Here is an 11,063-nt window from a genome sequence, read left to right as displayed (position 1 = left end):
CTCCTTTTATATGAATCATCATGTATTATTCTATATTTCTGTACCAGTTTTTTAAAAACAGATGCTTTTTAATTAATTTCCTGATATGCAATCCTTCATTCACACAATAAAAACAGATTAAAATATTACCTGAGCAAAACTTGGATTTTTTTTTTTTCTTTTACTTTATAGAGAAGAATGCATCTTCCCTGCAAATAAAAATGGCTGTTGATGCTAAGTATTCCATAGTTAAAGCTGTTTTGATATTTAACATTAGTGGAGAGTGGTTGCTTGTGATGGCAGCAATTTTGAATGTACCTACTTTTATGGCACCCACTTTCTTCATTTTTATAAGGTTTTATAGCAGTAAAACATGGTCAGCAGATGTATGTATTTACTGTTCATGTTAGAGTTGATCTTAATTGGGAATTCTGCTTCCTGCAGGTGTATGTCCAATTTATTAAACAATGTCAAACAATGTAAAATTGAGTAACTGATCATACAAACCATACTGCAAGTCTGTTGGTGCTGACCTTGTTATATAGAATCAGTGATGTGCTTTTAGAAAAGCATAAAAATATTTGTGGTACAAAATAAGATCTAGTGAAGGAAAGGAGTATTTAAGTACAGAAGGGGCAAAGACTTAAATCCTCTAAGGTCAGTCTTCTTAAAGTAGTATCCAGTTGTTATTTCTTTGTAGCTCTGAAGTTCAAAACATGTAGGAATGGTCAGGAATTTCACAGGACAGTAGTAGTCACTGGTGGCTGAGCAGGTTCACTCAAGATGGAAACACCTGGGCAGTCGTGTCCGTGTCGTGGTGGGGTCATTTCAAAGCAGTCAGAGCAAACCCACTCGATTCCTCAGCATGCACATCTCAACTCTTGATGCCAAATGCAGCTTTCTAAGGAACTTGCATTTAAAATAGGTAAATATGCTATAAATGATTTTTGATAATTCTCAGAAACAACTTAGGGACACAAATGAAAAGAAGTATTCCTAAAGTGTAATGCCCAAACTATTATGCTGTTTCCAAGCTTGTGTATAGGAAACAGGGATTGTGTTGCTTTTCATCCTTTGCAGTTTTTGTTGGAAATTTGTCAAACTGCAAAATGCCAAGACACTTTGCTGCTGCTATGTGCTCTATTCAGAAGCTTCTGTAACTGTGATGAATTATTTTTGTAATTTTAAACACAATGTTGAGGTCCTGACCTCCCTCTTTTGGTAACTTTTCAAATCCCCAAATTGGGTTATGTGAGTTTGTGTACATGCAGCCACTTTAGATCAGAGATGCTCTCTGTCCCCTTCAATGCTGCCTGAACATAGTTGGAATGGGCAAAGTCTATAGTTGTTTTTCTCAGCTGTAAGTCAGAGCTTCCCTGCGGCTTTAGTGTTGGGTTTTTTTATTTAAGTTACAAGTTCTCTCTCATCCTCTCTCTCTGGAGTGGTTTGTTCTTTAAGCACTACTACACTTTGAACAACTGGTGCTAGTTCACTCATACTTTTTCCTAAAATGAGTTTTGAGGCAAAGCAGGAGCAATAAACACCTATAAAGGCCTCTGGGCATGCCTTCCTGAATAATCTTTAGTTTTGGCTTCTTGCTGTTCTGTTGTGCCTTGCCACACATGCAGGTTCTGTCTCTGGCATCTCTTAGGAAGGCTGGACTGAAAAGATGGGGTTTCCCTCAAGTCACCTCCCAGTCTGTGGATGCCTCTGCTGTGGATGTGTCTTCACTGGTGTGTGTTAATAGAAAATCCTTTGTCTAACTGAAGGCCCCCAGGGCTGGTGTGGGGCTGGAGTCCTGTGGGGAGAGGCTGAGGGAGCTGGACTTGCTTGCTGAGCCTCTGAGTTACCTGCAAGGAGTCCAGTAAAGAGATAGAATTGGGCTCTTTGCTGGATATGATGAGAGGCTAAAAAACCTATAAAATGAAACTCAGACCAGAACAGAAGGTGAAAAAGGCAGTGGAACAGGTTGCCTGTGCAGGTTCTGTCCTAGGAGTTTTCAAAGACAGGACTAGGTGTGAGTACTCAGCTGACTGCCTTCTGAGCAGGGTGTACAACTATGGAGCTTCCCCATGTCCTTTTATGCCTGACTTACCCTGTGTAAACTTCAGTGCCACTCCCCTGGGAAATTTAATTCTCCTTTTGGCTTTCTTGTTCCACAGAATCCATGTGCATTAAACAGTTGAAAGACATAAACACCTTCTAAGCAGCACTAAACATGATGAATGTTTATTCTTTTAATCACATTTTGCACTTTTAATCATGTCCAAAGCTTCAGTGACTCAATACCCTCTTGGGATCTTGTGACACCAGAATTCATAACAATCTCTTTATTTCAGTTACTGGATTGCACCTGCAAACCAACAAACCTCTGTAAAGAGGAATTGCATCCTCACTTTTTTAAGGTGAATCTTTAAAACCTTTCTTTTATAAAATACAGTGACTTCCAAGGAAATTTCCTTCTGGAAAACTAGTTCTTGTCAAGTAAAGGACAGACAACTCATCATGAATTAAGAAACCTCTACCCTAGCTACTGAATGTATGACTCCAGAAAAGAGAAGTATATTATATGGTTTTATTCTAACACTTTTGTTATAGCTCTATTAATAATAAAGTTTTGATGAATAAAGTACATGAACCTTGCTAAGATCATTTCAGCATGGAATGTCTACAATGTAGTCAGCTACAACCATTTACTACTTCTTTGAGTAGAGATAAAATTTTGACTTTACATTGAATTTCCAAAGTACACAGAAAAAAATGAAATAGAAGAGCATTTACATCCATTTTAATTGGTGGCAGGCATAAATTCATAAAAACAAATGGGGAAGAAAGACCATTTAGCAGAAACCTCAAAAAGTGCAGATACAGATTTGTTGAATGACAATCTTTCACGAGATTCTCCAGCAGGCTTGGTCTTTCTTTTAGATATTAGGGTCATTAAACACTGTCACACAGAAGTTCTCAAGATAAGTGAAGATGAAAGCATACTGCAGAAACAAGCTGGTGCTTCCATACATTTCAATCCATTGGTGAAGGAGATCTCCTCAGATAATTTACCTTTGTACTGCTTTGCTTCGAGGTAGTCAGTCTCCACCTGTTACAGATTTGTTTGAATTATTACCATAAATCTTTACATGGTGACCTATGCCACAAATTACATAATATATTAACTTTCGTGCACAAAAATAAAATTGGGAAACAGTAGTTGAATTTAAAGAACATAGAAAAATCACAATACTATTAAAGGGGAACATCCGATTCTGATATAAATTTGTACTGCAAGAATTTCATGATGGTCAGATGTGAAACTTCATATTTAGAAAAGAAAAAGTACATCAAACTGAATAATGCTAGTAGTATATAAAGCCAAATCACACAAGATCATTTCAAGATCAATGTAATAAATGCTTATTATTTAGCAGAAAAAAAAATCAGGAACAATGTACAAAATAATAGTGCAAGAACAGCTGCAATCTATTTGTTCTCATCAGTTTTGAGATTTTGGTTAAAAACTTTACAGCTGGCGAGAGATGCTGCTGAAAAACTCAGATTCCACTCAGTGGGCTGATTAAGGCACATCTTTATGGACTTCAAATGTTCATTTTCTGTGTTCATGTCTATTGAATTCTGCGGCTCCGAGACTTTCACTTGTAGCGTGCTGTGAGAAAAGAAGTGGGGGTAGGAGAGGGAAAAAAATAAGAAAAAGTTTAGTACACTTTCCTCTTGCCCTGGAAATAAGCTGGTAAGAGGCAAGATGAGGTGGTGGCAGATCTTGTATTCTGCTGGGTTTTGTTGTTGTTGTTTTAGTGCATTATGTTCCAGAAACACTGAGATTGGAACCCCACTGTGCTGTGTTGTAAAGGAGATTGGGCTTGTCTGTGTGGGGATGGCTGAGGCCCTGTCCATTGGCAGTGCCCGTCCCTGGTCAGGCTCCTGCTCGTGCTATTCCTTTGCAGGAGGTGCAGTAACAGCTGGCCTAGTTTAAATCATCTCCAGCTGACTAAAGGCACAGAGCAGGAACTGGGCAAGAGTTTGGGGCTTGTTTTTATTGCTGACAATATTAATTTAGTGCAGCCATGGAAGGACTCACACATAGAGAGTATTTTGTTTTAAATCTAGGGAAAGAAGTAATACAAGAAAGGAAAGAAACCCAGTCCTTTGTGGGAGTAACTAAGCAAACTAGGACAGATGTGTGGATTGAATCATCAAATGGTTTGGGTTGGAAGACACCTTTAAAGGTCGTCTACTCCAATCCCCCTGCAATGAGCAGGGACATCTTCAACTAGATCAGGCTGCCCAGAGCCCCGTCCAGCCTGATCCTGAATGTTTCCAGGGACAGGACATCCACCACCGCTCCAGACAACATTTTTCAATGTTTCACCATCCTCATCATCAAAAATGTCTTCCTTAATATATAAAGCACTCAGAAGTGCTTTAAGATATAAAACACACTCAGAAGACAATTTCAATCCTCATTTCAAACCTCTTCATCCCCTTTTATTTTACTGTCTCCCTCCTGCAGTGATTTGTCCCCCTGTGTATGATACATTGTTTCTCACCATCCTTTATAAAGCTTTTGAGAACTTCAAGAATGATACAAAGTTGAAAATATTTCTGAGATACTAAAAATAATATTCTAAGTAATGTAATTAAGGGTAGGAGGTAATCACCATGCTAAAAGTTATCTGAACAGTTTCCTATCAAAGGGGTATTTAAGCAGCAAAAAAGGCTTTTGCTGCATTTCAGGAAAACTGGTTCATCACAGAGCTCAGGTGCACATTTTGAAGCCTTGAATGTGCTGCAGTGTAGTGCTCACATGGGTGCGCAGAGTAGCTGAGGACAGTCAGTGTAGGACTGTACCCTAAAACACTGGCTTGTGTCACTCAGATATCAATGACTGACTTTGATTAAGACATTTCCTGTCACAGCAAAAGGGAAAGAGCTTAGGCAACAGCTAAAATTACAATTCACTGTTGCTTTTCACAGATATCAGAAACAGTTTTAATTCTTTTACATTTTAATATAAGCTCCCCCGAAGGCTGTGTGCCTTTCTGGCATGGCAGTGAAACAGACATTTCTCGTTTACTAACCCTAGTTCCCAACCCTGCAGAGTGGTGCACTGCTCCCATGCCCTGCATTTCCCTGTGTCATTATTCAGCCTCTATCTTTGGTCTCGTTTTGCCTTGTACCCTTTTCCTCTGGTTGCTCTGATCTTTTCCTTCCTGCAGGAAACAGAGTGCAGGTGTAGGTGATGGACAGGACTTCAGTCAGCAAGGCTACTCTCTTGAGTTTACAACTTCTTCACACTTGGGTCTTTGCCCTCAGAAAGTTAAAGGCTTTTCTTATGACCACGGGCTTAAGTGCATATGGGAGATGGTGTTAAGGCTGACTTCTGCAGTAAGCAGCTTTCCTCACACCTACTGATTTTGTGCTTTTCAGGCATGGCCAGGTAGCAAAACATAACTTCTAACAACTACCCAAAAGCCAAATGAAGGATAGGGCAGGAATGTTTTGGTTTGTGTTTTTTTTTTTTTTTTTTTTTTTTTAAAGGGTTGGGGTGGTTTTTTGTTTTGTTTTTTTTTTTTTGTTTGTTTGTTTGTTTGTTTTGTTTTTCTTTTTGGTGGTGGTTGCTATCTGAAAGGAACATATATGCCTTGGAAATCAAGAAATTGCGAACTATGAAGTAGTATATACCTGCAAAGTGCTTTAAAACCCAGCACTTCTACTGTCTTTAAAGCAGTAGACAGATAAACACTGCTGAACGCTGGGCAAGTGCCAGACAGCAAAAGCCAAAGGTTTGGGCTCCTCATATGACCTAACATGTTCCTTCTGAATATCAACTAGGAATTGGACCAAGCTGGTAAGGGCCCTTTCCCAAACAACACTGCTGGTGGCAACAGTGTATCCTAGGATTTGGTGCAATTGTGACCATCATTCCTTCCCACTTGCTTGGACTACAAAAGAAAATGCTGAGTGCTACTGTAGTACCAAACAGCACTTTCCAAGTACTCAGCTCTGTCAGGGACTGCCCTACTCTTCATCTTTTAGGTTTGTACAGGTTTCTGTACAAGGTGCAATAGGCTGGACTGAATTTGCAAAACAAGAACTGAACTATGTGCTGATAATTGTCATGTGGTGATCTATTTACCTCTCAGAAAAGAACTCTAGGAAACGCAAGACTTTGCTTTTTAAATGAATGCATAAAAACAGGACTAGAAAAATGTTAATTTTTTTCCCCCAGTTCCTCGGTATTGGTAACATCAACACAAAAAGTTTATGTATTTTAGAAAATTTTACCTTGATAAAAATAAAGTGGAAAATAATATGGTTAGAGATCTGCATTAATATATTTGTTAACCAAGAAGAACCTAATCTTTCATCTTGCTTTTCATTCCTTTACCTGTAGTGATTTATTTTTTCGTTGTTGATTTAACAAGGTAAAAAAAATGATGCATTTAAATATTTTTAAATTGAAGAATGTAATTAAAGGGATAAAATTAAACAGAAGCAGTTGAATTTCTCCAGTCAAATCCATCAATAGATTCTACTCTAAATTTTACTCCACTCTACTTGCACAAGCTCCACAGTGCATTAAACATTCCTAGCAAAAGAAGATGTTACACACAGCAAACCTCCTGTCAGGAATTCAGATTAGAGCCTGATGCTCCCAGAAGCCATGAAGCCTATTTCAGGAGAGCTTGGAACAGTGTCCCCAATTTACAGCCCCTTGGAGCTCTCCACTACCAACACTCACACCAGTAAGAAGATGGAGTTCCCTTTAATTTCCTAGACAACAGGCATATACTGATCTTAAATAATGGTCTCTAAAAAGGTTAGAATTTCCAATTCTGAAGCCATGTGTTTGCCATTCCAGCAATTACCATTTGTTTTGTTTTTATTCACTTGGGACTGACTCAGTTCATCAGCTTCTGTGCATGTGATTTGTGGAAGTCAGCTACAGGTGCTTCTGTGACATGGAACATAAACTCCAGCCATGGCATATCCAATAGCTCTGTTTTCACTAGGGAATTTGAAGACAGGAAAACAGTGCTAAAATCCCAGTGAAAAAGATGAAAACCATATTCATTTTTTTCATAATTTGTATGACAAATTAGTGAGATTTCTTGAAAATCCAGTATTTTTTCTTCATCTTTAATTACACTACCCTCTCCTAGCTCTTTTCTCTAAATAGTCTTCAAGTGCTGGTAACATATTTATTGTTTAATTGAAAAGATTTAATATTTCCCCATGTATAATAACTGATCCATATAATTCTTGTCTCTTCTTAAAAAGTAAAGAGAAAAAAAGGGATATGGAAATGTGACAATACTTTTTGATCTGAAACAAGAGCAATCTAAAAAATGCCTCGGGGAGGCAAGTTCAGCAGCCCTTCAGCAGGTGCTCTGCCGTGGCTCCGTGCAAGGGACCTGTTCAGTCTCAGAGAGTTCTGACTCCTCTGCAGAGCCACGTGAAGCACAGAGGGGTGGCAGGCGTGGCACTGAGGACGTGGGCACACCGCACTGTGCACGGTGACAGACACAGTGCTGGGTCAGTGCCAGCTGGGAATGCCCTCACGTGCTCTGGGCTTTCTCTGGAAGCTGCTGCACGCCAAACCAATGGGTCTGAAACACTGGCAGTGAGGACTCCAGGATGGTTTTGTGTGTGTTGCAACCCCCGGTTCCCATATCGCGATTACTGAATCACCTCTGAATTTACCATCTTTCAACAGCGCTGGAGAAAGGATGAATTGCCTGTGTTTTTCTAACAAATCACCCCAGTGTTACTCTAACCAATCTTAGCAGCCAGATCAGAGTAACATCGACGGACTCTCAGGTCCCCTCTGCTCTCCCTGGCTAAGCAGAGAACCCTGTGTGTAGTTAAGTTTCCAGGCCTGCTGGGGCCTAAAAGGATCATCTTTCCCCACAAAATTTTCATTCTATCATTAAATAAGTAGGAATAAATAGAAAGGTTTGAATTCAACCTTCTACTAAAGCAAGCAATGAGTGGCATCCCCATGCTCCTAAGCGCTAAAAAAACCCCTGTTCTTTTCCACACTTCCTGTTAAAACTGCCCAAATACAACTGGGTTTTTTTTTTTGAAATGTCACATTTCTTTCTTTGGTTTTACCCAAACCATCATTATACTAATAGAAATACTGATTTTTAATAGCAGGATGGGAGATCAACACCAGAAAACTTGAGGCTGCCAAGCACAAAAGGAAAATAATATTCTTTGAACTGCTTATTTTCCGTGCAGTATGGAGCCACATTCTTGTGGAAAAGCAGGAAATTTGACACCTGCTGTTGTTGTATGAAAATGATAAAGTTTCAAAGAATCTGGCTAGCTCAAGTACTATATATTTGCTGAGTTAATCTGTCACAACATGTTGAAAAAAAGTAGGAAAAATAAAAAGCAGGAATGTGTAAAAATGTCTCTTATCTGTTAGGTCAGTCCTCAGCATTTCCCATCAGAGATTGCCTTCAACGCTGTGTGTTTGTATGCTGTAAAACAGCTATGAAAGTATCACTGTAGGGTTATCTTTCTCTAACTCTTTTGCAATACTTACAGATAAAAACATCTCCTTACCCACTATGTGAGAGCAAGGTCAAACTGGTTCTTACCCTCCTGTCTGACAGAAATTCTGCAAACTGCACTTGTTAAACACCACCAGCACTGATGTGCAAACTGGTAGCTTGGAAAGTGTAGGAGCACCCATGACACACAGCACTGACTCGAGGCTTTTACAGAAAGGTTTCAAAACCACTGAGTACAAATAGTAAAACATTAGCAGAATTAAAAAAAGTTCTTTGTACAGACTCTACTCCATTTCTCAAAAAAAAAGAACTAATGGAATGTACTAGGTTAAAATCTACAATGACTACAGTAGCCTCAGTATGATTTCCAACACAGATTGATTTGGTAATGTAACAGATATTGAAAAGACAGTAAACCAAGCATGCACAGTCTGACTGATTGTCTCTAAAATTTAAACTTATTTTTTCCACAATGCCAAAACCCAAAAAGACCCAAATCTACAAAGAAAATGTTTAATGTCTCTTTTCCATTTACCAAATGGATTCTCATTGTACTATGAAATAACATACTTCAGCTGTGTGGATGGAATCCCATTTGGGAATCTGAGAGAGAAGAAATGCCCTGGAAATCAATCAAAGCAAGCTGGGGAGATAATATTCAGGGAGTCTTAAAAGTTAGATATAAGAGCTGAGTTTAACACAGCTGGAGTGCTAAGACAAATAAAACAGTACAAAATACCAAGAAAGGAGGTGAACTGAATAGAGACAAAAGACAGGGTGAGAAGTCAGAACCAGCCATAATGCCAGACTGAAATTATGGTGGAAAGTTTATTTTGCTCTTCAGACTAAGTCAGAATTGTTTTACTGATTTGAGGAAAAAAAAAAAAAAAAAGAATAGAAAGAAAGGAAACAGGAATGAAATATATACAAAATATATGAGAAAGATAGCTCGAAGAGGCAACTAGGAATTTGTGAGCATTCTTGGCCTGACAGTGAAAGAGCATTACTTACTGGTAGTTATTTTCTGAATCTATGATATCCCACTGTTCAAGCTTTAAGTTTAACATGCACAGAAACAAAATTATATGCAGTAGTAATCATTAGTACTTCATCTTCAAAGACCACAGCACAACAGTAACACCAAACAGCAGATGGTTACATCTTCAGGTAAGCATTTGGCAAGTGGAATGGATGGCAATGGTTACAGAGTGCAGTTAGAGAAAGAACATGACTTTCTCCCCAAAACCAGTCAGCCTCAGAAAATTACAGACAACAGATCATAGGCAACATAAAAAGTTTAAATTGCAATTTCACTGCATAATTTGGGTAACGAAGCTTTTTTAAAAACATAAATTAATCAGGATTGCACAGCCATGGAAGTACAGAGCTCCATTCTGATGGCTCCCAAAAATACAGGGCAGACTTGAATACATGTTGAAAAGTTTAAATAGCAACAACATTCCTTCCCCCTTTTTAAGTTATAATTATTTAAAGCAGCCTGACTGAGAAAGTTATATAAAACAGTGATCTTTTGGACAAGAATCACCATGTTTTGTGGTGTTATAGACTATTTAGCAGTCCACAGAAGGCACAGGGCTCTTCAAGAACAAGGAAGTAGAATATTAATGTAAGCTGTCACTGAAGTGGGCATGAAGTAGTCATAAAATTTTAGGGCATAATTTGCCAGTGATGACAGTACATAACCTGTTAAAGAAAAGAAATAATCCTATGATCTCGAATTGTTCATAGCATACTGTCTTAAAAGATCTTGGAAACAAAAAGCAGCTATGATTCCAACAGTTGAAAGGAGGCATGATTAATTTGATGATGAACATAATGAATTCTTAGCTTCTAGGCACCACCATGAAAAAAGCCTTTCTCTGATCATAACTTCCCTGAAAGGAAACTAATTTCTAGTTATTACTAGAAGTTAGCAGAATGCAAATAAATAAATTAAAAACACCCTAAACACCTGTTGTGCAGATGAGCACTGTTGTATTTGACTTAGAAACATACTATAACAGAAGAAAAGTTTTTGCTATTTTTTTTCTACCTAATCGTAATTAAAAATGGTTTTGCATGAGACACAATAAAGCAAAGGTTGGAGGTTCAGAACAATGTGTGCTGCTGGTTCAGGTTGTTCTGAGGAAGCACAATGCCTCCAGCTCAGTGCTGTGATGAATGCAGTTATGGAAGTCCTGTCATTTGGGCTCAAATCTTTAATCCATAATAGTTTTTTGACATCATAAATGCAATTATGTTATGGAGAGAGATCATCTCAGAAATATGATGAGACAGTCCCTGGGTGGTTTATAACCCACCAGACTTCTGAATTAAGGAAGGTCAAACAGCAATTTGCAAATAAGTAATTTCCTTTTCTGAGATTTCTACTACTTAAATGTAATTTAAAACCAGCTGTGAGTAGTAAACTGATAAATAGGAAATGTCAGCAACAAATATGATACACAAGAGAATTTTTTCAAACACACATCTCCAGAACTTTAAACTAGAAAGACAGGTAACAACAACCACCACTATTTTAAGAAT

General features: G+C 38.3%; 1 protein-coding gene across 3 annotated transcripts in view; it reads right to left on the bottom strand.

The window, feature by feature from the left end:
* Nucleotides 1–2,409: 2,409 nt before the first annotated feature.
* Nucleotides 2,410–11,063, bottom strand: part of LCORL (ligand dependent nuclear receptor corepressor like) — a gene marked incomplete at both ends in the record, with an annotated part of 82,800 nt that continues 74,146 nt past the window's right edge. Inside the window, one exon of one of the 3 annotated variants that reach the window (XM_082281960.1) lies at nucleotides 2,410–3,640. In XM_082281960.1, the coding sequence (XP_082138086.1) occupies nucleotides 3,457–3,640 (184 nt within the window). The remainder of the gene's footprint in view (nucleotides 3,641–11,063) is intronic. The other 2 variants (XM_082281957.1, XM_082281958.1) reach the window with 2 other exon arrangements.

This window comes from Coloeus monedula (assembly GCF_965178545.1).
Source record: "Coloeus monedula genome assembly, chromosome: 5".
In the NCBI taxonomy this organism is placed as follows: Eukaryota; Metazoa; Chordata; class Aves; order Passeriformes; family Corvidae; genus Coloeus; species Coloeus monedula.
This window is presented reverse-complemented; position numbering and strand designations above follow the sequence as displayed.